Source organism: Anas platyrhynchos, chromosome 19, assembly GCF_047663525.1.
Source record: "Anas platyrhynchos isolate ZD024472 breed Pekin duck chromosome 19, IASCAAS_PekinDuck_T2T, whole genome shotgun sequence".
Classification (NCBI taxonomy): domain Eukaryota; kingdom Metazoa; phylum Chordata; class Aves; order Anseriformes; family Anatidae; genus Anas; species Anas platyrhynchos.
In genome coordinates this window covers 1,465,418-1,489,299 of record NC_092605.1, presented here as the reverse complement: position 1 = coordinate 1,489,299, position 23,882 = coordinate 1,465,418, and the positions used below count along the sequence as shown (strand labels likewise).

The following is a 23,882-nucleotide window of genomic DNA, read 5'->3' as shown; positions in this document are numbered from 1 at the left end:
GCCCTTGCTGAGGGTGTCCCCAGGGAGCAGCAGGAGCCAACGGAGGCGTCCCCTGGGCGCAGGGCAGGATTCAGCCCATGGTGAAGGCTGGGGGTGACACAGGGGGGTGGCAGCAGGGGGGGGGACAGGCAGGAGGAGCGGTGACTTACTGTCCAGCTCGTACTGGGTGAGGGACACCTCGCTGAGGTTGTGCACGGCGTAGACGGCTGGCGGCACGGCACGGCGCGGGGAGAGCAGGCAGTGTTAGTCTGGCACAGCAAGGGGGGGGCTCCCTCCTCACAGCACCCCCCCAGCACAGCCACCCATCCTGGGGAGGGTCAGGGGGACCCCACAAGGTCTCCTGGGTGCCAACAGGGCTGTCACAGCACTGAGGAGCCTTTTTGTCCCCTGTCCCCCTGCTGTGAGTGGCACAAGCAGGGTCTGGGCTGTGGGGTCTCCACATGGGACCAAGCGACTGCTGCTGAGCGCAGCAGCGGGGCAAGCTCTGGTCTTGGGTCCCTGACACCCCTGCTGTCCCCAGAGTGGATGTCACCCCCATCCCCTTCAGGGTTTGGGGACAGCAGCACGCACAGACACAGCAGGGCCATCAGAGCCCCCCCGTGTTAGGTGCGCACACGGGGACGCCCGTGCTGCAGGCACAGAGCGAGCTGAGCACAGTGGGACCAGCACAGACGAGTGCGTTAGGGACCGACAGACTCGGTGACACAAAAGGGGACAGTGACACAAAGGGGACGGTGACAACTCCACGGGGCACAACTCAACCTCGCCAGCTCCGGGCTGGCACCCGGCAGAGGAGCGCAGGACGCTGGTGTGAGCGCAGGACGCAGGACGCTGCCCTGCCCCGCACTCCCCCCGCTGTGCCACCCCCCAGCCCGGTGTCCCCACGTCCCATGGGACCACGAGGACTCACGGGTGAGCTCTGCCCACGTGGCACCGGGGTTGCCGATGCCGCGCAGGGTGAAGCCGCGCAGGCTGTCGTAGAGCAGCTCGCGGTAGCGGAGGCGGAAACCCAGCAAGATCCCATTGATCTTGTCCTCAGCTGGGGGCTGCAAAAGAGGGTGGGGAGGGGGTTCTCTGAGCTGGGGCACCCCGAGATTGCCGTCCCCAGCTTCCTCAGGGTGTTTTGGGGCCAGCGCAGCCCCGATCCCCAGCCTTGGAGAGCCCCCAGGGTCCTGGCTGGCACGGCCACCCCTCGGTGCCACCTCCCGGCAGGTCCCCAAAGGGGGCAGAGGGGACAGTACCTGCCAGCGGATGAGCACCGAGGTGGTGGTGTGTGGGGTGACGGAGAGGATGGTGGGGGCCTCCTCGGGGGCTGCGGGGTAGAAGCGGGTGGTGAGGCTCCGGAGATGCCCAGGGCACCGTCCCCGGCCCCTCTGGGCACGGACCCGCCTGCAGGGTGGTGAGCGACTCCGACTCCTCGCTGTACTCGCTGTCCCCGATGTCGTTCGTCGCCTTCACGCGGAACTTGTAGGAGGTGAAGGGCTTCAGCCTGCAGGACGGGGACAGTGAGGCAGGGGGGGCAGCCCCACGGATCCCTCCTGCAGAAGCGGGGACGCAGCAGGGGACACCACAACCCAGGTGCAACTTCTTCCCATCGGATGGGGAAAACCGAGGCACGGGGCGGGTACCCGAAGCAGCGCCCATCTCTTGGGATCCCCATCGGGGCACGGCCTCATTTGGGGCCAGCCTGTTCCTCACCTATCCACGACGAAGGCGGTGGTGTTGTGGCTGACAGCAGCGGGGTGCGGCGCCCACTCGCCGTCGGGCAGCTCGCGGGTCTGCACCGTGTAGAAGCGGACAGGGGAGAGCCCATCGCTGCCCGGCTCCCAGGACAGCAGCACGCTGCGGGCACGCACGTCCTCCTGCCGTGCCAGGGGCTTGCTGGGGGGCTGCGGGCGATCTGCGAGAGGCACGGGGCTGGGATCTCTGCGGGCACCCCCTTTGGGCACCCCCTACCACCACCACGGAGAGCTGCACCCCTCGTACCTCTCTTCTCCGTGGTCACCACCAGGGCTTCGGCCGCCTCGCCCCAGCCCTTGCGGGTCTGCGCGGCGATGCGGAACAGGTAGGTGGATTCGGGCTGCAAACCCGTGGCCGTGTAGTGCCGGGTGCTGGGGCTCAGCACCTCGACGGCCGCCGCGTTGGCCGCCGTGGTGTTGAGGCGGTGGGTGAGCTGGTAGGCTGCGGGGAAGGGAACAGCACTCTGAGCATCCCTCCTCCCTCCCTAGGGACAGTAAGGGGGGGGTTGTCCCAACCCTGGGGGCAATGGGTGGCTTTGAGGTGCTCTCGGGGTGGCCAGGAGTTGGTCCCTGCCCTGTGACGTTGATCCCTGCTCCCACGGGACGTCTGCACCCCCTGCAGACGGGACGGCTCCCCACCTACCCAGGATGATGCCGTTGGGTGCTGCGGGCGGCTGCCAGATGAGCTGCACCGAGGTCGTCCTCACTTCGGGGAACAGGATCCCCACGGGGGGGCCGGGAACTGGAGGGGGAGAGATGGGGATCACCGTGAGGGGCACAGCACAAACGGGGCCCGTCCCCCACCGCTGGGAATGGCATCCCTGGGAAAAGGGATTGCCCCAGGGGATGGGATGGCTTTTGGCACCCCAGGGACCCCCTTAGCTCATTGGTGTCTTTCTGCTCGCCCACGTCCTGGCACCCACCGTCATCCAGCGTCCTCTCGAGGACGGGGGGCCGGCTGGGCACGCCGTCGCCGATCCTGGTGAAGGCCAGCACGCGGATCTCGTACAGCATGAACTTGCCCAGCCCCGTCAGCTGGGCGCTGCGGGACGCGTTGCCCTCCGCCAGCCAGAACTGAGCACGCGCCTCCGAGTCCTTCTCCTTGTACATCACCTGCAAAAAACCCTACGTGACGCAACCAGAACGCACCCCCCAGTGCTCCCAGGCTGGAGCAGCGTGGCACGGACTGGCACGGGCTCTCGGAGGTGGCACAACCCGGGCAAGCTGTGGCTCCTGGGGCAGGCAGAGCCGGGGCTGCCGGAGCCGCTCACCTTGTAGCCCAGGATGAGGCCGTTGCAGTCGGCCTCGGGGATGTCGCTCCATCGCACCAGCATGCTGCTGGAGGTGGTGGCCAGCGCCGACACGTTGCTGGGACCAGAGGAAGGCACTGGAAGGGGACAGGAGTTGGGGACAGGAGTTGGGGTCAGCATCAGGGCCGGCCACGGTGGGCACCCGGTGCCGCGGGGGCTCGGCGGTACCTGACTCCCGCGTGCGTCCCAGCACCAGGTGGCTCCAGGGCCCCGAGCCAATGGCGTTGAAGGCTTGGACCTGCACCCGGTACTCGGTCCACTCCTCCAGGTCCTCGATGGTGTACTCCCGTTCCACGCGGTCGTGGACGACGTGCAGCGCCGCCCGCCCCCGCCCGTCCGAGCGCGCGTAGCGGATGCGGTAGCCCACCGAGTCGGGGTTCCCGTTGTACTCCTGCTCCAGGAGGGGCTGGCCCGGGGGGCACAAAGAGGCACCGTCACTCCCCGTGTCCCACAGCCACCCCAGTTCCACCCCCCTCAACCCCCCAGGCCCATCCAGCTCAGCCCCCATGCGCACCGCACCCCAAGGGCGCAGCACCCCAGGGTGCCCCCCTCACCATCCAGCGCAGCCACAGGCTGGTCTCGCTGGCTGTCCGCAGGGTGACGTTGGCGGGTGCCACGTCCGGGGGGGCCTGCAGGGTCTGGATCCTTCGGGAGGGCAAACTGGGGGGGCTGGTGCCCACGATGTTCACTTGCCGCATGCGGAAACTGAGAGGGGAGAAGAGGGGGGGTCATGGTGGGGGGCGAGAGGGCTCCAGACCCCCCCCCCCGGGGAGGATGGCAGGGTGCAGCCCCGGCCACTCGCCTGTAGTAGGTGTAGGGGCTGAGGTTGGGCACCTCCATGGAGCGGGCGTCGGGCTCATTGGCCAGCTGGTGCACGAGCCTCCACTCTTCGGCCTCGCCACTCTGCCCCACCTGCAGGGCGGCAGTGGGGGTGAGCCTCCCCCCCCCCGGCACCCCCCGTGCCACCCCCAAAAAGCCACCCCCGGTACCTGTGCCTCCACCTGCCAGCGGGAGATGGAGGTTTTGCCATCATAACCCGGGCGAAACTGGAGGGTGACGGAGCGGGGACCGATGTTGGAGATGCCCAGGTTGGTAGGGGCACCGGGGAGCTCTGCGGGGGGACGGGGCAGGGCGGTCGGCACCGGCTGCTCGCCCCCAAACCCCAGTAACATCCCGCAGCCATCCCCCAGCGCTGCGCTCACCTGGGGGCACCCCAGAGGAGATGGTGGAGGAGGAAAGCTGGCCCTGGCCCTTGGAGGTCATGGCGGCCACCTCGATGGTGTAAGTGGTGAGGGCGGTGAGGCCGGTGACGCGGTACTCCAGGGTGACGTTGGGCAGGTAGTGGGTCACCCGCGTGTTGGTGCGGTTGTACTCCTCCCACGAGATGCGGTAGCCTGGGGGGCACCCCGAGCCGTCAGCCCCCTCGTTGCGCACCCCCTGGGACCGAGCAGGGTGCGTGGAGAGGTGCTATGGGGTCGTCGGGGGGCCGTGCTCTGCCCTCAGCACCCTCACCCGTCAGGATGCCGTTCTTCTCCAGGGGCTCCTGCCAGCTGACCTTTAGGGACGTGTCCAGGATCTCGCTGAAGCTCAGGTGTCCCACGGGGCCGGGCACTGCCCAAAGACACCCAGAGTCAGCACGCAGCCACGCACAGAGGGAGCCCACGGGATCCCCGAGCGGGGCGAGCACGGAGAGGGCTCGGGGACACCCCGTGCCACGTCCCCCCACCCTGTCACCAGCCCCACCACGGGGCGCACGGAGCCTCCTCCCCGTACCGTCCTCGTGGGTGCGCACCAGCTGGGGCGGGCTGCGCGGGCCGTCCCCCGGCGTGGTGAAGCACAGCACCGACGTCAGGTACTCGGTGAACTTTTTCAGCCCCGCCACGTAGCCCACGTGGACGCTGTCCTGGAAGTTGGGCCGCACCGTCACCACCGTCGCCTCCTCCTCGTGCTCCGGCTCCCAGGCGATGAGCTGCGGGAAGAAGGCGCTGGGGAGGGCGTCCCCGTCCCCACCATCCCCACGGCACCACCCCAAGCAGCCCCACGTTTATTCGAAGTGGATTAAATATCAATTCAGGGCGCGGGGAGCGCTCGGTGCTGCCTACCAGGCGCGTGTTTACCCGCACGAGCCGGCTCCGAGCGCACGCTCGGTGATTAACTCCCCGCGATAACGGTGCGTAATCGCCCGCTCGCCTCCGTTTAGGACGGATGTTTGGGCATTTAATTGCTATTGTGCAAGATAGCCTATAGCAACTTAATTAAACACTAATTAGGCCCTAAAAATACTAATCAAAAATACTAAGTGGCGTTTAATAAGAACGTTAAATATCCTACTTGCTCCGGTTATCTCATTCAGCGGCAATTAAATTCCTGAACTTCTTTTGAGTGGATTAAGAAACAAGTTTAATGTTTTAATTCAATTTAATTAATGTAAATTTGAATTAATTGCAAATTGGAATTAATTACGGAGACTCCGAGCCCATGCAAGTGTTAAATCTGGGTAAATATTGTTTGAATAGTCGGGCTGGAATCGATTCAAGCGGCCGGGGTTGCCGGCGAGGACGTTGAGCCGCTTCACGAGGGGTGGCCCCGGAGGTCCCCACCGCAGGCTGCCCGGATTTTGGGAGGAATCCCCCCTCACCTTGTAGCCCTGGTTGATGCCGTTGATGAACTGGGGGCTGGGGGGGTTCCAGGTGAAGCGGATGGTGGTGGAGTTGGTGGCCTCGGTCTGCACGTTCCCTGGGGGCACGGTGGGGACTGCGGGCACAAAGGGGAGGAGGCTGGTGGTGGCTCTGCCGGGTCCCCTCCCTTGGCAGAGGGATCCCGGGCATCCAGGGTGGTGTCCCAGGATTTCCCCCAGCCGTGCCATGGCTCTGCAGCCTGTGCCTGGTCCCCGTGCTCAACCTCTCCATCGTGTCCTGTCCCCTGGGAGCCTCACACCCCCACGGCACAAGGCCAGAAGAGCCCTGGCCCCGCTGGGACCACCACCAAGCCCCTGCCCATCCCTGCCTACCTCCCTGCAGCGTCCACTCGGTCACCTTCATGCTGTACACCCCCAGGCCGGCGCTGTTGTACGCCGCCACCTCGATCTCGTAGTTGGTCCAGATGATGAGGTCCTCCAGGAGCAGGTTGTTGACGTCGGCGTTGGTGATGTTCTTGAACTGGTAGCCCACGGGCAGCCCGGCCAGGCAGTACCTGGGCACGAGGGGGCCATCAGAGCCGCCAGCACCCCCACGAGCACCCCGGGGACGCTGGGGACAGGGTGCCCGCACCCTTCTGTTGGCACCTACCGGATGATGTAGCCCTTGAGGACACCGTTCTGGTGGCTCTCAGGGGGCGGCTGCCACTGGATCATGATGGACTGGTTGGTGCGCCCGCTGGCGATGACGTTCTGGGGGGGCGCAGAGGGCGGCTCCTCGGGCAGGGAAACCCTACAAGGCACGAGGCAAGGGTGAGCACCCGGCGTCCCCCTTGGGGTGACTCGGCTCCCCTGCCGCAGCTCACCTCTCCGTGTCCTTGCTGAACTGGCTCCTGCCCACGTCGTTCACGGCGCACAGGCGGAACTGGTAGGAGCGAGCGGGGACCAAGCCCCTCACCACCACCGACGTCAGCTCGGGGTCGACGCTGGCCAGCAGCACGGTCCAGGGAGCGTCTGTGGGGGGGAGAGGACCCAGCCTGCAGGGTGCCCGCATCCCCCACCCGGTGGCTACGCAGTCCTTTGGGTCCCCAGGCTCCCTGCCGCATCCCCTTCCCTCCCTCCTCACCCCAGCCCACCTCGGGGCGATGATGAGGATGGGACTTCGCCCCGTGTCACCGTGTGGGGACAGCAGAGCCACCAGCACGGGGACAACACGGGGACGAGGCAGGTGGGGGCAGCCCCTTACTGTTCTCGGAGACCTCCACGACGTAGCGGAGCAGGGGGCTGTTGCCATCGAAGGGTTTGGCCCAGGTCAGGTTGATGGCTCGCTTCTCCAGGGGGCTCAGCACGGCCACGGGGCTCTCGGGGGCGTGGGGGAGCTGCCTGGACGGGGCGGGGGGGCGCAGCGGTTAGGGTGTGGGCACAGGTAGGGGGGGGTACGGGGTGCCTGTGGGGTAGAGGGGGGGGTCTCACCGGACACGGAGGTGGGCGCTGCGCGAGTCGTTGCCGCCAGCTGAGAGCACCTTGCAGGTGTAGGTGCCGATGTCCCCCGACCAGGTTTGGGAGATGTGCAGGGTGCCCGCCTCGTCCAGCCGCAGCCGGGGGCCGCTCTCCGTGCCCAGGGGGGCCCCGTCCTTCTCCCAGACGTACCTGTGCCGGGTGGGAACCCAGGGGGGCGTCCTGGCACCCTGCAGCCCCCTCCCCAAGCAGCACAGGGGACCCAGCGCCGGGATCCCTGTGCGCAGGGCACCAGGTGGCACTGCAGGACCACCGAGCGGTGCCGAGCATCTCCAGCTCCGTCCCCAGCCCCTGGAACCCACCTGACATCCACGCTGGGGTCGTGGGTGACCCCACAGCTCATGGACGCCTTGGTCCCCTTGATGACGCTCTGGTCCTGCGGGGGGTCAGTGATGCGTGTCCGTGCTGCGGGGGGGGACAAATTGATCCACCAGGCATCAACGTGGGGACAGAGCCACCAGGGGAGTGACAGAGGGGACAGTGCCACATGTGGCCTCGTGGCAGCAAGTCTCAGCATCCCTCCAAGCAGCCCAGCAGCGTGCCAGTGCCCATCCCGGGCATCCCAGAGCGCAGTGCCACGGGTGCCTTACCCCAGACCACCAGGTCGGCGGAGGCTTCGTCCACGCCACGCGAGTTGGTGGCCAGGCAGGTGTAGGTGCCGGCGTCGGCGAGGTGCGCGGGGCTGACGAGCAGGCTGCCCGATTCCAGCAGGGTGAAGCGCGGGAGCTGCACCGAGCCGCTGGCCAGGATCCGCTCCCCTGGGTGGCACAGGGGGGGGGACCCATCACCCGCAGCACCCAGCCATCGGCCGAGCACAGTGGGCACATGCCCAGGGACCAAACCCGGGGGTTGTGAGTTTGCAGAGACCACCCGGGGCTGCCCGCACCCCCGTAGCCCCCAGCCCCTTTACCTTTCTGCCAGGTGATGGCCGGGCGCGGAGCCCCCGAGGTCTCGCAGTTGAGGATGACGGACATGCCATCGATCACCGTGCTGTCCTGGGGACCCCTGGTGATGTTGGGGGCGATGCCTGGGGGGGGCAAAAAGACGCACAGCCACCCGTGAAGCCCTCCCCAGTGCCCATCCTGGGCACGGAGGATCCATCCCTGCTTGGATGGGGTCCCCATCGAGCCCGGTGAGGGGGGTCCCACCCTACCCAGAGCCCACGCAGGGCTCTGGGGGACGAGGGGGGGGCTGGCACCTACTGGTCACGGCCAGGTACGTGGTGGTCTGCACCTCGCCGGCCGCGTTGCGGGCGAAGCACTGGAACATGCCGGTGTCATCGGGGAGCAGCCCGCTGATCTGCAGGCTGCCATCCTCCAGCAGCTGGAAGCGGGGCAGCTGCTCGGGGCGGAGGAGGGCCGCGTCCTTGTACCAGGCCATTTCGGGGGGCGGCACGCCTGCGAGGCACGGGGCTGCGTCACGGATGGGGCCATGGCGAGCACGAGGCCACGAAGGGGCACGGGGTGGGGGGGCCGCTGCCCACCTTTGGCTTGGCACGGGATGGCCACCACCTTCTCCATCTCGGCCGTGATGTGCCTCTCCGGCTCCTTGACGAACTGCGGGGGCTCTGCGAAGGGAAAGCACCGAGACGGGCGCCGTTAGCACCAGGATCCCCCCCATCCACCCCATCCGCCCCCCTCCTGCCGCCTCTTCCCGGGTTCTGAGACCCCCCAAAGCTCGTTGCACGTGTGCCTCACCCAGCACGGACAGGTAGGCGCCCTCGGCCACGGCGGGCACGCTGCTGCTGCGCAGCACAGCCTCGCACTCGTAGTAGCCGCTGTCGCCCAGCGCGGGGTTGAGGATGGTGAGGCGGCGGCTGTAGTCGCTGATGCCGCTGGAGAGGGGCACCCCGTCCTTCTTCCAGATGATGTGCAGCTTGATCAGCGGCCTGGGGGGGCCGGGAGGGTGTCAAGAGCCAGCTCTAGACACCCTCTACAGCCCCCCACCTCCCTCCACCATGCGGGAACCAGAGTGGGAAGGGACCCAGCGTGGCACCGGGGAGCTGGGGCACCCAGCCCTGGGGCTCACGCTTCACCCCGGTGCTTGCAGAGCTGATGGGGGGGGGTCCCCCAGTCCCATCCCCATCCCCATCCCCATCCCCTCCGTTACTCGCCTGGCGTTGGCCACGCACTCCATGGTCACCTCCGAGGTGCCGGCCACCACGCTGGTGTTCCTGGGGGGGACGATGATGGTGGGGGCGATGGGGTCAGCCGGGCCACCCACATCTGGGGAGGAATGGGGCAGAGCGACAGCCGTCAGCACCCACATGGCACGGAGGGGGCAAAGGGGGCAGGAAGCAGAGATCTGAGCCCTCAGCCCTCCCACAGCGGGTCCCAGCCCATCACTTGGCCCCTGGGTGCCTCCACGACACCCCCCTAAGCCCCCCAAATTCCCCCAGGACCCCCCCCCCCCCAGCACCCATCGCAGGCAGCAGGTCCCCGCGCAGCGCCGGCTGGCGGGGAGGAGGGAGTATATAAAGCAAAATAATTGCGACAATAAAAAACCCTCATGTAGACGCTGTAAAAATGTGATCGGCTGGAAAGCTGCTGATATAGCTGAATCCATAAACACGGGCTCTAAGTTGTTTATTACGCACCGGGATGCCCGAGGTGCAGAGCAGCAGATTAATGAGGTGGGAGGGGAAGGGGGGGACAGGCACGGAGGTGTCAAAGCAGCCACGGAGCAAACAGAGCTTGGGGGGAGCCGGGATGAGAGCTCCAGGAGGGCTGAGGCCACTTTGGGACATTTCCCTGGGTTGGGGTCACCACTGAGCGGGGACCCTGGGCTGGGTCCCAAGGGGTCCAGACATTTGGGGCCACTCGGGTCACGTCCAGAAAGGGACTGAGCCAGAGAAATAGGGACCAAGAGGGGTCCGTGGCCAGGCTAAGGTGAACCCCAGCAGAGCAGATCCCACGTGGGGCTAATCTCAGCACCCCATCCTGGGGCACGGACCCATCCCAGCACCCGTGGGCATCCTGGCAGCGCCGAGACGGAGACGAGGACAGCGGGGAGGGCACCGCTGGACGCACAATTAGCACCCGGCGCCGGCTTCTGCAGCACGGTGCCCGTGTAAATTTGGAGGCAGCCGAACTGTTAAGTCAGCAGAAGGAGGAGATTTACTGCAAATTAAATCTGGGCGCGAGCCAGGCGGCGCTGGGGAGCGGGACCCGGGGCCCCCCCTGCACTCACTGGCCACGGTGAGCGTGATGGGCTGGCTCGTCTTGTTGTCCCCGTTCTTGTCGTTCACCGCCTGCACGTAGTAGCGCCCCGCGTCCGGGGCCACCGTGGAGAGGATGACGAGGGTGTTCTCCAGCGTGATGGCTCTGCGGGGAGAGCGTGGGACGGGGGCCGTGAGCCCAACGGGGACAGCGATGCGCCGGGACCCTCGGTCCCCACCCCACGGGACCCCCAGACGGATGGCACCCGGACACGTCCCCGTCCCTCAGAGGGAGCAGAGCTCAGCTGGTGACCCCAGGACCATGCCAGGACCCAGCCCCACGACCCCAAAAACCTCCCACGCCAAGCAGCCACCGAAGCGCATCGGGTGGTGCAAGATTAATAGGGCTTTTTTTTTTTTTTTGCGCCTTTTTTTTTTTTTTTACGGAACGATCTAATCTGCTGGAAACATAAAATGGTTCGGGGAATATATTTTACCATTAAATATGAGATAAGGGAGTTTTATCTCCTCAATCCCGCTTTGCAAATAGAAAGGAGCCCAGTTCAATTCCTGCATAATGTGGGTTACAAATTCAATTCCCACGGGCTGCGGCTGCCAGCAGCGGGCTCCGCGCTCCGGCAGCGCTGGGACCCAGCCTGGCCCCGCAGGGATCCCTGGCACACGTGTCCTGTGCCAGCTCCTTCACACCGCTGCTGCCCCAGTGGGTGCCGAGCCCCTTTGCCCACCCTCCTCCCTCTTATTTTCTTATTTTTTTTTTATTTTTCTTATTTTTCCTTCCATCCACTTCCCCGATGGCAAACGGAGCCGTCCGTCGCCAAGCCCCTCCCCAGGTTTTAGTGCAAGGCGCTCGGGATGGCTGCTGAGCACGGAAAGAGCAGCCCCCCCCCGATACTGGGGGGATACTGGGAGATACTGGGGAGGGGGTACCGGGGCTTGGGGGCTCCTCAGGGGCTACTCACATGCGGCTGCTGGGGGAAATCTTCCTCCCGTCGCGGAACCAAGTGACCTGGGGCTGGGGGAAGCTGGCGATGCGGGGCGCTCGGATGACGGCCGCCTCGCCGTGGGACACGCTCTGCTGCGCCTCGCTGTCCTCGAAGCTCCCCATGTCTGCGGGGCAGAGGGGACAGCAGCATGGGGACGAGGCAGGATCCGGCCCAGGAGCAGGCTGGAGGCCACGGGGATGGGGTCCCAAAGGGGTGGGGAGGATCCGCGGGGTCTGCTCTTCCCTCGCAAGCCCCCAAACTGCTCCCACGTGCCCGGGGCTGTCCTCGTCCCAGGAGCCATCCCCGCAGACCCCACAGCAGCTCATCCCCATCACCCAGAAGAGGATGGGGACAGCGAGGTGGGATCAAGCCCCGGGGCTCCCCGGTGACCCCCCTGAGCAGGGGGAGCCGGGGCACGACCTTGGCTCCGCGGCAAGGTTGGGGTGTCCGCGGCCGCAGATTTATACCAGCGAAAAGAGCGAAGCAGGGTGCGTGGAGAAAGGGGAAGGGGGGGGGATTTTTATTGACTTCCCTTAATTGCTGTAATTAAAAACATGTAAAGAATCTTTTTTTAACGACTTTGCCATTATCATTAGTTGTTAGCACAGCTGCCTTATTAATTTCTCATTAGCTTCCTGATTTGTCATTGCTCCTCGGGAAGGGGTTTATGGGGATGGGACTGGGGGCACCCCGGAGGGAAGGGGGCTGCAAACAGCAGCAAGGTCCTGGGACACGGAGCCAAAAGCCCGGGCACCGGCACCCTCCTGCCCTCCTTAACGTGCCCCATGCCCCCAGCTCGGGTCCTGCCACCACCGTGCAGCCCCTGAGGCCCCACACATCCCTGCCTTGCCCCCGTGGGGTGCCCGTTTGCAGGCTCGGTGCCCGCCCGCCCGCTGCTCCCCCAGCTCGGCGCTGATGGATGCGGCGCCAGCTCCGGGTGCACTCCTGTTTGCTTTCCCTAACGATTACAAACGGCGTTTGCTTTACGCACGCCAGGGAGGAGCTGGGCTGCTTCCACGCCGTGCTGCCTTTCACACCCCCAGGGAGCCACAGCAGCCCTGCCCGAGGTGAGGTGGTGCCGTGGGTTTCCACCTGGGGCACATCCTGCACCCCTGAGCCACCGCGGCACCGAGCAGGGGGCAGAGCAGCCGGGAGGCAGCGACAGCTCTGTCCCCACCAGCATCACCCCGGGGGATGCTCCAGGCTCCCACACCAGCTGCGTGTGTCCCCGAGCTGTCCCCAGGGCTGTCACTTACAGGCCACCTGCACCTCGGTCTGGCGCTGCAGCAGGGCTCCCATGCGGTTGCGGACGATGCAGCGGTAGAAGCCGGCGTGCGTGCGGTCCAGCGAGGTGATCATGTACCTGCAGGAGGGAGCAGCGCTGAGCCCACGCCAGCACCGTGGTGGCCAGGCAGCACCGGGCTCCTTCCCCAAACCACAGCTGCTGTTTTGACACGGAGCTGCCAAGGTGACCCCTGCCCGCAGACCCCCTGCTCGTCACCCCCCTGCCTGCTCGAGGTGCTGGTTTCGTGGGTGGGAGGTGCTGGGTAAGCGGTTTTGGGGCTGTCAGAAGCAGGATTCGACCTGGGACCTGCTGGTGGTGCCACCTTCTCCAGAAAGCCAGGCCTGGGAGGTCTGCCCGGGCTGCTGCCCCTGGCACATTGTGGGGCTCCGACAGCCTCAGGACGTGGCACTGGGGCTGCCCTGCAGACACTGGAGCATTTCCCACCCCGATATAAGCAAGGAGCCCCTTTCCTCGCGCTCCCCCCAGCCCCACATCCACCCAAGCTCTGAGCCCAGCACCGCTCTGATGAGCCAGGGCTGAGCCTTATCAGCCCCAGCGCCCTCGTCGCCGCTCTTATCAGCGCCAGCGCCGCGCAGGCTGATCCACAGATAGGGGAAATAACCACGGCTCGGCTCCCAGCATCACCCAGTCCCCACTCAGCACATCCCAGTGCATTCCCAGCCCCTGGGGGAGCCCCCCCTGCTGATTCCCATGGGGCCGAGCAGGCTCCGCACCGCTGCCTCCCCGAACAGGGAGCGCTCCGAGATAAAGCGCAGGGGGAAGAAAGAAGAAAGCCCAGCCCTCCTCGCCCGAAATCCAATCTGGCATTAAAGCACGCCGCGGGCTGTTTCGGCAGAGCTTTGTTTGTTCTTTCGCTAGCAGAGAGTCAATTAAACTTTCATAAGATGCGAGGAGCACGTCCCCTCTGCGGGGATCTCCTGGGGTGGGAGGGAGACGGCGGTGGGGGCGCGGGGCTGCCAAAGAGCCAGGCTGGGCACCTCGGCGGGACCCCTGCCAGCACCCACCCTCAGGGGCACTTTTGTAGGCTCCAAGGTCCAGCCCTGAGCTGCCTTGGGGATGCTCCAAAGGCAGCTGTGGCGTTAGGGACCAGCTGGGTGCGCATCCAGAGGGAAAACGCACTGGGGAAGAGCCGTGTCCCGCTGCCCCGCATGGTGGTGGCGGCATTTGGAGCACCGTGCAGGGCACCACAGCACTGCCACCGACGTGGCCACAGCACAGGGATGGATTTGGAGGGGTCCCGACTTCCCCTGCAAAGGGGGCACCGGGTGGGACACCCTGCTCCCCGCGGGGGCCGTGCGCCAAGGCAGCAAAGGGCACCTGGTGTGCCAGAGACCGCGAGCGCCCGCGGGAGAAGGGAGGGCGCCCTTTGGGAACGAGTCCTTGAGTGCCACGGCTGGTATTTAAAACGATCCCTCCGGGCTTTAAATAAGATATTTCAATTCCAGGGAGCTGTCAGGAGCCGAGGCGGACACCAGAAATAATGGGCACGCTCTCCTTGCCTCGTCCTCGTTGATAAATCACGCGGGCACGCCGTGACGCCTGCACGTGTGTGGATGGATGGATGGACAGACAGACAGACGGACACCAGCCCATGCCAGCCCCCTGCACCGCAGCAGAGGGGCGCACAGAGCCCCCCTGCAGCCCCCCGTGCCTCTCCTCTTTGCCACGTCCCCTCCGTGCACGAGGCGCCCGCCGCTGTCTGATCTGCTCCCTCTGCAGCACCTCGTCTCCGAGACACCCCCGTGGGCACCCCCCCGACGGAGACAGCCCTGCAAAGCCCAATTAACGGGGCCTCGTCCCTGCGCCACCGGAGCTGGAGGAGCTATTAAGGAGACGAGCTTTCGCACACACCTAAGCGGATGAAAATAGCCCAGAGAAAGGAAATCAATTACCGGGCGCAGTCTGGCCTGCAGTTATTAACCGAACACGAGCAGAGACGCCGCTCGCTGCCACTTGGCTCCTGCAGAAGCTTTTATCCCAGATTGCTCGGATGCGATTCCCTTCCCCAGCCGTGGGTGCAGGGGGATGGGGACCAAATTCACACTTCTCAGAGGGGGTGAGCGCTGCCTGGGGGCTCGGTGCGAGGAAGGGGAGAGGCAAAGGGTGCAGCCCCCAGGTTTGGGCAGGCAGGGGCTGCAGCACCCCAAATCCAACCCGAACGGGTTGTTTTTTTTGCCAGGACACGATCCCGCAAGCACGTGTTGCACCAGTTCAAGCTGGGAAGGAAATCTTGCCTGGCTCCGGGAGCATCCCGTGCTGCTGACTCCTCTGTTTCAGGGGCTTGTTTGTTTTGCTGCTACAGACAGAGGTTGACAGGGCATCGTCCGCGGGGAAAAGCGCTTCCAAGGCAAGAAGTGGCCAGCGCTTCAGAAGAAAGCCCTGACGGAAAGCAGCCGCCGTCTCCAGGCTCGCTCAGGACACGTCTGTGCTGTGCTCACACCGGGGGGGGCCCCGAAGCCCCGTGCCAGGGGACCGGGGGGCTTTGCAGAAGCATCCAGCGAGCAGGAGGCGGCTTTGGCACCAGTTGGGTTTGACAGAAGGATGGGCTCCTGCTGCAAACCGAGCCCTCTCCATCCGCCTACTGCGCCAGGGAAGCACCTGCCACGTTCCCCTTAACAGCTCGGCCCCAGCTCCCCCCTGTGCTGGTGGAAAAAAGGGGTGAAGAGCCCCCCAGCCCCGACCCCAACCCGATCCCAAGCAGCCGCTTTCGCCCTAGGGCAGGGACATTGCGGCACAGCCCAGGGGGGCAGCGAGGGGAGGCTCCTGGGTTCCCCAAGGAAAAAGCAGCCCCAAGGACCCCCCCCTCCCATGGGTGCCTGCGCAGGGACCCCACAGCCAGGGGCGCATCGCCCTGTTCATATGGCACAGCACCCAGACCACCCCCTCACCGTGCCACCCTGGCAAGGCACCGGCAGCACCAACACCACGGGCACAGGGTCCCCAAACTCCTCCTGCTCCAATTCCCGGCACATCCAGCACCCAGCACGCCCTGCCTTGTTATTGTAGGGTCGCTCACAACACCGCGGGACCCCCGCGCCCCAGCAGAGCGATGCCCCAACCTTGGCTGATGCCGGCGGCTCTGTTATTGTAGGGTTGCTGAGAAGCGTGGGGCTGACGTTGCCGAATTATTATTAGATTGAGGGGGTGGAGAGGGGCCGGGAAAAGCACCAGCCAAAGGATCCGATCCATCAAATTTCAAGCCAGGAGAGCGCAGAAAATCTGAGCGGTTCCTCCAATGCAGCCCGGTAACAGCTGGATCGGATTTTGGGTATAAGCACACTGGCACAGCCCCCTTTGATTAATATCCTGTATAACGACTAATTAATTCTAGAGGGGACACGTATTTGAATAGTTACTGTGTGATAATGAAATGTCAAGTGAGCATTAAAACACACTTAGCGAGGGTTTAATGACTCCCAGCATCTGAGCCGAGTGCCCCAGCGCCTCACCCACACCACGCCGCCACGCTGGGCTCCGGCTCAATATGTTTTTAAATCCTCCCCCTGGGATTTCATCAGCGCCCATTAGCTCTATTATTGAACCTCAATTAGCTCCTGATTGGAAAGGGCTCTGCTTTGACACACGTGGCCGGAGCCGTCGCCTCGCCGCTTGCCAGCGGGGTTTTCCTTTGGTCAGGGGGATTGCCAGGGCACCGGCGGCCCCGTGAGCCACTGCCTCCCTTGACCCTGCTAGGACAATGAGCTTTTTAATAATTAATGCCCCAAAATCAACCCGCTGCCCCTCCTGTGGAGCAGGGAGGGGAGCAAGGGGCTGCAGCCAGGCACCAGGCTCAGCCCAGGACGTGGCACCCAAAGGGTCCCCGGCGCTTCGCTCCCTGAGAACTCATCCACGGTGCCAGCAGCTGCAATTTTGGGCTCAGCAGCTCCCCGTGGAGCTTCCCTCCCACTGCTGCCCGAGCCAAACGAGCCCCCGGGGGACAGGGGGGAGGCTTTGTACCACCAGTGGCACCAGTGCCACCAGCACAGCCCACCCCACGCTGCCCTTACCCACTGGGCGCAGCCTCTGTGGTGGCAGCGCGCCATGGTGCTGAGCACAGAGACAGCACAGCACCCACTTAGCCTGGCTGCAGCCCCCTTTTTATGCTCATCAACGCCTGTTAATTACATTAATGAATGGCAATTAGCTCCCCAGGCTGCGCTTCACACCTGGGCTGGCAGAGAGTTCACGCAGGCAGCCCCGGGCTCTGCTCCTGGCTGGCACCGTCCCAGCTCGGGGTGCAACCAGGGAGCCTGGGGTGAGCCACCCAGCGTGCCCCTGGAGTGCTTTTCAGGGGGTTCTGCCACATCTTTTACAAAATTTGGGGGTGAAATACCTGCTTCAAACACCTGGGACCCCCGGAGGGCCATAAAGGCTTGGTGTTTGTGGCACGCTGCATCCCCAGGGGACGTGCACCCCAAAATACCTCGATCCAGCAAAACAGCCCAGCGAGGGGAGCCAAGGAGCCCCAGAAAAAAAGGAGCAAATCCAGCACACGTTGAAGCTGTGGGTTTATTTTCCTGGGTTCCCAGCTCCTGGCACGGGGGGGTCCGGGCTCTTGGGAAGCGCCGGGGGCTCCGTTAGGGGCTGCTGGGCTCCCCCAGCAGCTGTGGAGGGCGTGGGGAGAGGAGAGGGGGCTGGCTGCAGAGCTGGAAGCTGCGTCCCCGTGGCTGGGAGGCTGTCCAGAGGTAATCTATGGGTAAGGCAATTTCCGAAGGCAGCAGGACTCGGTGCAGCCCTTAATAGGACAATCTCATGTGATAAATTACCAGCCCCAACTCATCTGCATGTTAAATTTCTTGTATGAGAAATAAATAGCCTCAATCCACCGGAGAAGCGCTTTTCCTTCAGAGGGTTTCATTAAAGGCAGCGAGCTGCCTGATTTGCATCTGGTGATTCCTCCGACGAGGAGAACTCAGACCCCGGAGAGCTCGCGGGAGAGCCCGGCACCGGCGAGATCACGCATGAAAAAAACAGAGCCGGCCCCGGGGAGCTCGGTGCCAGGGCACGGGGCGCACCGGGCAAGCCTCCGCCGCCTCCTTCCTCACCACCTTGCTCTTACCCAAGGTGACACCAAGCATCGGGGGGCTTTGGGGTGCCACACTATGGGGCGAGCTGGGGTCCCCCAGGAGAGCCACCCCCACGCCAGCAGCTGGTGATGAAGGAAACAAGTGGCCAGGGGATGGTGCCCGGTCCCCTGCAGTCCCCAGGGATGCTCTGGGTGGGGACAGCTCCCCCCTGCCCCCCTTGGGGATGTCCCTGCCCTTTGCTGGATGAGCACCGGGGTCCCTCCGAGCCCGCTCCCCGCCTGCCCTTCGCCGCGTGCCAGCGAGGGGCTCCCGCCGCGAGCCGGCTTGCTGCGGGAAGGAAAAGGGCAGTTGCCATGGAAACCCGCTGGAAAATTGGGAGAGCGGCTCCTCGCCTCGGAACGCGGGGAGCGAGGCCGTGCAGGAGGGCTGGAGCTGCTCGGGGGGCCGAGGGGGCGCGAGGAAAAAGGGCGAAAAGCGCGGGGCTGGGAGCAGCCGGAGGGGAGGGCAGAGCGGTGAGGAGGATGCTGAGGCCGAAGGCTCCCGTGGCATGATGCCCTGGTCAGGAACCGCAGCTCCCTGGGCACGGACCCAGCATGTGGGCAGCACGGGGGGCACAACAGGGTCCCGGGGGGGTCCCCAGAGCGGGGGCACGCCAGGGGGTACGGGCTGGCCCCAAGCAGGGGGTGTCTGCACCCCACATCCCCCCCCCACCCCACCAAGGCACCCCCAGCCCCAGCATCCCCGTGCGCTCCCGGCCATCAGCCCCAATCCTCTCCTCCCTCCCCCCTGCCCCCCCCAAGGATTACTCTGTTTCTAAACTCGTTAACTTTTAATTACTACCTTCCCGCTGCCTGAGCGGGCTGGCTCCCAGCCACCTACATCTCTATTAAAATTCAATTTATGCCCATCATAACTAATTTGGGCCCTTCGCCTTCCTCTCCGGCAGCCACCGCTTGCAGCCAAGGTGTCCAAAGTCGCCTCTCGCCACCCCAAATCCCCGCGGGGAGCCGGGGCCGGGCAGCGTGTGCCAGGCTGTGCCAACACTGCCAACAGGTTGTGGGGCCGGGGGGAGCCGGGCAGAGATTTGCAGGGATCCTGCCTGCTCCATGAGCTCAGCAGCAAGCTTTGTTTGGGGTTTTTATTTCCCCGCGTGTTTGTTTGTTTTCTCGCTTCCTGCCTTAATCCTTTCCTGGCTGCGAGCTGGAGCCGGTGGCAGGGGGCTCAGGGGGGAGGCAGTCACCTTGGGATGGGGATGAGGGCTGTAGGGCACCCCAAAGCGCTGTGGGGACACAAACGCTGGCTCCTGGGGCACAGGCTGCTCCTGCACGGGGTTTGCAGCCCCCACCCCACTCCCACAACCCCATTTAACGCCGGACATTTCGCATCGCCGCAGCTGGAGCCCTGCCCTGCTGGCATCACGGGGCTCGACGGGCATCCGAGCTTTGCCACCAGGTTTAGGGACAAGGGACCCGTCCCACGGGGCCACTGGGCACCCAGCACTGGGATCAGCACCCTGGTACCGAGCCAGGAGCATTGCAGAGCTGCAGCCACGGGGCACCTCTGGGCTTGGCGGGGGGCACCCCAAAGGTCCCCAGGACCCGCAGCCACCACGGCACGGTGCCGGGGAGGGGACCAGCACCCCGTTTGGCGCAGGGGAAAGGGACAGGGCCGTCCCCCAGCCCCGCTGTCTGCATTCCTGGCATCCCGGAGCAGCCCCGCGTTGCTACAGCAACACGAAGCCTTGGGATGCGATGCCTTTTAAACGGGGAACGGCGCGTCTGGGGCTGAATTATTGATTACAACGGAGAGGATGACACACGCGCGCGCACGGAGGAGACGGCGAGAGGTGCCCGGCTGGGTTTCAAGGCGAGCTGGAAGTGATGGGAGCCGGCAGGATTACTCAGGGCACGGGGCTGGGAGCGGTGCTGGCCAAACCTGGCCGTGATCTGTGGCCCGCTGCTAATCCTGCGCTGTGCAAACGCCTCCTCTCGCCGCTGACCCGCTTAAATCCACTGCTCCGCTGCCGTTTGCTCTCCAAACACAGCGAGGCAGCTCCCGGCATGCTCATCCTGGCTCCAGCCTCAGGCACGGCCACGGTGCACGCGAGGCGTCCCAGGAGGGGACCGGCACACCGGGCAGGGCTTGGTGTCCCCCTTGCGCATCCCCAGGAGGGCACTCACCGGTACTCCAGGGAGAATTTGGTCAGCTCCCGGCTGTTGTGCAGCCACTTGAACTCCAGGGGCCAGCTGCCCTCGGCCATGCAGGTCAGCACCAGGCGGTTCCCCTCCAGGTGCACCTGGCTCCGCACCGGCTCCGTCTTAAAGTAGGGGGAGACGTCGTCTGGGGGAGAGAAGGGAGAGGGGTGAGAGCCTGGAGCTGCCCCACGCCACCCCGACCGCTTCATTTGGGGCCTGGTTTTATCCCAGCAGGGCTCGGGGATGTGGGATCCCAGCTTCTGCCTCCCCCGTCGCCCCCGGCACAGCCCGGGGACCCCTCCACCTGGCCGCCCCCCCAGCCCAGCCGTTTCCCGAGCGTATCGGCGGGAGCTTAGCCCATCCAGGGTTTCTCTAAGCCGCTTTCTTTGCTTTATTCCTGGCTGCCTTTGTAGCGTTTCAGAAGCACGGAGCTTTTAACTCGGGGGGTGAAATGGGGCGGAGGGGCTGGGAGCCGAGTGAGACATAAACACTTACCCGGCTCCTGTTTTATTTGCTAAGTAAAACTATAAATCGAAACACACAGCTCCATTTTCTGCTTAACAAATGGAAGCCCTTTTACTTCAAAGACACATTCATATTCCCCAGCAGCTTTCAAGTGCGCTTTCAATCACGGCTTCGGGTTTTTTCTTTGGGGTCGGGCTTTTGCTTTCTTCTGTGCGCCTGCTGAATTCCAGCCCCGGCGCTGCGCACCGCGAGCTGCCCGGGGCCGGGAGGGATGCTGGGGGTGTGCAGGAGCTTCAGAGGTACCCAGACACCACCAGTCCTTCCCTGGGGGGCTGTTTGTTCCCTTTCCTCCTTGCCGGCACGCCCCAGGGTGCCGCAGCCTCCTTCCTGCACCAATTCACAGCCCCATCCTTCCCAGTGCCTGGGGAAGCAGCAGCTCACGGCTCCTTCCTTGCAGCACGCGGGCTGTCGGGGGCTGCCCTCATCCTGCTGCCCCCTGGGTGTGGGTATCAGGGCTGAACCCCCCCCCAGCAGCCTGGTTTCTGCCCCCCCCGTAAGCCCCAAATGCTTCAGGGGGTCACAGAGCCATGCTTGGAGGGCCGTGGGTGCGCACCCAGGTGCAGGAGCTGTGGCCACTGCTGCTCTGCACGCGTGTGCGTGGGGCTGCACACGTGCCAGGGGCAGCAGCAGACAGAAGCTTGACCTCAAACACCAGATGAGTTCATGCTGGGGATGGAGACCCCCCAGGATTACCACAGCCCCCCCCGTTGGGGCTGAGGCACAGCCAGACGCCGACCCCGTACCCAAACCAGTAAAAGAGCCATGGACCAGTTTGGAGCCCAACTGGACGGATGCTGCCGATGCGCCTGGGGACCTGGGGCAGCTCAAGGCCATCCCCGGGCACAGTACCCATGGGGACACCTGGCTGGGGGCTGCCACGAGCCCCCCGCTGTCCCCACATGCTGCAGTGGCACCGTGGTGGCCCCGAGAGAGCCGCATGCCCGGGGCACGTCCCCATGCCAAGCGTGGCGCTGGCACAGGAGGAGTTTGGGAGCAGGGTGCCCCCGCTGCACGCCCCCCCCCGGGGGGCAGCTCGCTGTTTGCACACATCCTAATTTGATTTTAAGCAGCTAAGTCTCAGCTCGCTTTGAAGTGCCCCAGCCATCTGTTCTGCATTAAAGGGTGGAAAGCGGTGCCGAGGAGGAGAGGCGCATCCTAATTCCGCTATTGATCATGCGATCGTTATCCGCCCACCAAGGTCACGGCAGCAGCTCCCCTGTTCCCTCCACCCCCCTGGAGCTGCTGCTCCACTCCCCCCTGGAAGCCAAAATCTCCCCCAGAAGGGCACGGCCAGGCCGGGGCTCCCATGGGGTGGGGGCAGCTCTGGGCTCCCTCCTCGTCCCCCCGCAGTGGCTGCGCTGGAGCAGCTCCGGCTGTGAAATCCTCGCTGCCCTCCCGACATGTGACAAGGACACGGGGACCAGGGGTGGCAGGAGGAGCAGAGGAACCAGGGGAGAGGAGGGTGTCCGATTTACTGCTGCGCCCCACAGAGGGTGCTCCGAGCAGGGGCTGGGCTGTGCCCGACCTTCACCTGCCCACCAGCCTTGCAGACGCATCGCCCAGCACAGAGCTGCAGCCGGGAGGTTCCTCTGCAAGAAATTTACGTTTTCTTCCCCAAAAATCTCCCTCTGCACAGGGAAGGACGGGTCATGGCAGGATCCCAGAGCCGGGTGCAGGTGGGTGCCCACATCGACACCACCGCCCTTGGTCCTGAGCCCAGCAGGAGAATTCCTGGGGCGTGCCAACCACATCCTCCCCTTCCCACCCCCCCAAAACGGAGGGTCATTACCGCTAATTCTGCCTCTCCCCCATCTGTTGTGACTGTTTACACTCCACTTGCTAATTAGAGCCTAATTAGTTGGTGCAGAAATTCATCACTTTCCAAACACAGGCGGCGGCGAGAGGGAGAGGCGGCCCCGGGAACAGCTGCACGGCTGCTGGCGGCGCTGGGGTCCCCGGGGTGGGCGCATGGGTGCCGTGCTGTGCCAAGCTGTGCCATGCCACCAACGCCACCCCATCACAGTCCCCTCCACGCCAAGAGGTGCCCCTAAACCTCTCCGTCCCCATCCTGCCGTGCAGAGGAGGGGGAACGGCAGCGCACCCCCTGGCCACGGTGATGGAGGGGATCAGTGGGGTGCCGAGCGCTGGTAATGGGGAAGGAGGATGGGAAGGGGGAAGGGGGTGACCCCAGGTCCCTTCTCTCTGCTCTCTCACTCCCCTGCCTCTGACATTTTAATGCCAAGGCCTCGCGAGGCACTAATCCAGCCTAATGGGATCAAAATCTTTGGTCCTTACCCTTTATTTACATAATGGGCGCTGGGAGCTGGGGCTGAGCTCGTGGCCGGTGCATTAGCACTGGGGAGGGCGTGAGGATATAGGGCAGGGGGGCCCGGCCTCACGGTAATGGATCCTAATACCCGGGCGTAATGGGCGAGCTGGGATCTAAGCATCTCCCCCCCAAGCTTCAAATCCCTCCTGATGGGAAGAGAAGGGGAGTTTTAAGCCCGGAGGAACCCAGCCTGAAGCCCTGCCAAGGGCACGGCTCTGCTGGCAGTGGGGGCTGAGTTCAGCCCCCCCGTGCCCAATGCACCCCAGTGAGAGGAGCCAAGATGGGGCTGGGGGCGCGAGGCACGGCCCCACAGGCAGCACGGGGTCCCCACAACTCCGCCACCATCCTCACCTGCCCCCAGCCCTCCGTGCAGGGCCAGCAGCTCACGAGATGCCCAGATCCTTCCCCTGTTTTGGGTCCCCCCCCTGCCCAGCACGGGGACCCCAGGGATGGCATTGGGGGAACCGCAGCCCCCCTCTGTGCCTGGGCTCAGCACAGGGCCACCACCCTTGGGACAGGGAGGTGACACCCAGCCACCCCCCTCCCCAGCTCATTAATCGGAAGCTGATCAGCCCTGCGCCTGCTTCCTGCTAATTGCCATTAATCAGGGCGAGGAGCAGCTGGATGCGCCAGGCAGCCCAAACCCATCCCTGCTCATCACGCAGCCAGACCCCGGGGGACACCCCGAGCGCGCAACGGGGGTGACAGAGCCACAGCCCCGCTCCCCCAGGGTTTGTAGGGCTGCAAGCACCGGCCCTGGCACCAGCAGAGCCCCCGAGCATCCTCCTGGGGTGTCCCTGCCTGGCAGCCCCGCTGTGCAGCCCCCGCTCTGCCCCCCAGAGCCCCCCCAGCAAGGGGAGATGGAGCTAAATCTCTTCTGCATCAGACTACGCAGCACGAGGAGATTAAAAAACAATAAAGAGAAAGCGAAACCCTCCGCTATAATTACCAGCCTTTAGCCGCCAGCGGAGGCAGGGGAGGGAGGGAGAAAAGGAGAAGGGGGGGGGAAAAAAAAGGAGCAGAGAAGAAAAAATCCACTAAAATTTTAATAGGAACCACTGCATTTAATTTAACGACACATTTTTTCAATTACCAGAATAATTGTTTTATTCATAAAACGAGTTTCAATAAAGAGGG

At 64.6% G+C, this 23,882-nt stretch overlaps 2 protein-coding genes across 5 annotated transcripts in view; one reads left to right on the top strand and one right to left on the bottom strand.

Annotated features, from left to right (window-relative positions):
* RPL38 (ribosomal protein L38) overlaps positions 1-23,882 on the top strand; it is a 145,444-nt gene that overhangs the window by 59,033 nt on the left and 62,529 nt on the right. The gene's annotated exons all lie outside the window — the stretch shown is intronic.
* The window catches only part of SDK2 (sidekick cell adhesion molecule 2), a 44,742-nt gene that overhangs the window by 7,026 nt on the left and 13,834 nt on the right, over positions 1-23,882 (bottom strand). For 3 of the 4 annotated variants that reach the window (XM_072025630.1, XM_072025632.1, XM_038165419.2), the window contains exons 2-34: positions 19,877-20,036; positions 12,620-12,726; positions 11,340-11,487; positions 10,392-10,525; positions 9,316-9,427; positions 8,900-9,090; positions 8,686-8,769; positions 8,405-8,599; positions 8,113-8,229; positions 7,793-7,960; positions 7,505-7,607; positions 7,158-7,334; positions 6,931-7,067; positions 6,551-6,698; positions 6,337-6,477; positions 6,060-6,241; positions 5,688-5,803; positions 4,823-5,018; positions 4,562-4,660; positions 4,252-4,443; positions 4,039-4,160; positions 3,852-3,961; positions 3,604-3,754; positions 3,218-3,455; positions 3,011-3,126; positions 2,663-2,852; positions 2,383-2,481; positions 1,987-2,181; positions 1,699-1,900; positions 1,386-1,489; positions 1,242-1,312; positions 911-1,046; positions 150-206 (exon numbers count right to left, since the gene is read on the bottom strand). In XM_072025630.1, the coding sequence (XP_071881731.1) occupies positions 150-206; positions 911-1,046; positions 1,242-1,312; positions 1,386-1,489; positions 1,699-1,900; positions 1,987-2,181; positions 2,383-2,481; positions 2,663-2,852; positions 3,011-3,126; positions 3,218-3,455; positions 3,604-3,754; positions 3,852-3,961; positions 4,039-4,160; positions 4,252-4,443; positions 4,562-4,660; positions 4,823-5,018; positions 5,688-5,803; positions 6,060-6,241; positions 6,337-6,477; positions 6,551-6,698; positions 6,931-7,067; positions 7,158-7,334; positions 7,505-7,607; positions 7,793-7,960; positions 8,113-8,229; positions 8,405-8,599; positions 8,686-8,769; positions 8,900-9,090; positions 9,316-9,427; positions 10,392-10,525; positions 11,340-11,487; positions 12,620-12,726; positions 19,877-20,036 (4,698 nt within the window). The remainder of the gene's footprint in view (positions 1-149; positions 207-910; positions 1,047-1,241; positions 1,313-1,385; positions 1,490-1,698; positions 1,901-1,986; positions 2,182-2,382; positions 2,482-2,662; positions 2,853-3,010; positions 3,127-3,217; positions 3,456-3,603; positions 3,755-3,851; positions 3,962-4,038; positions 4,161-4,251; positions 4,444-4,561; positions 4,661-4,822; positions 5,019-5,687; positions 5,804-6,059; positions 6,242-6,336; positions 6,478-6,550; positions 6,699-6,930; positions 7,068-7,157; positions 7,335-7,504; positions 7,608-7,792; positions 7,961-8,112; positions 8,230-8,404; positions 8,600-8,685; positions 8,770-8,899; positions 9,091-9,315; positions 9,428-10,391; positions 10,526-11,339; positions 11,488-12,619; positions 12,727-19,876; positions 20,037-23,882) is intronic. The other variant, XM_072025631.1, reaches the window with a different exon arrangement.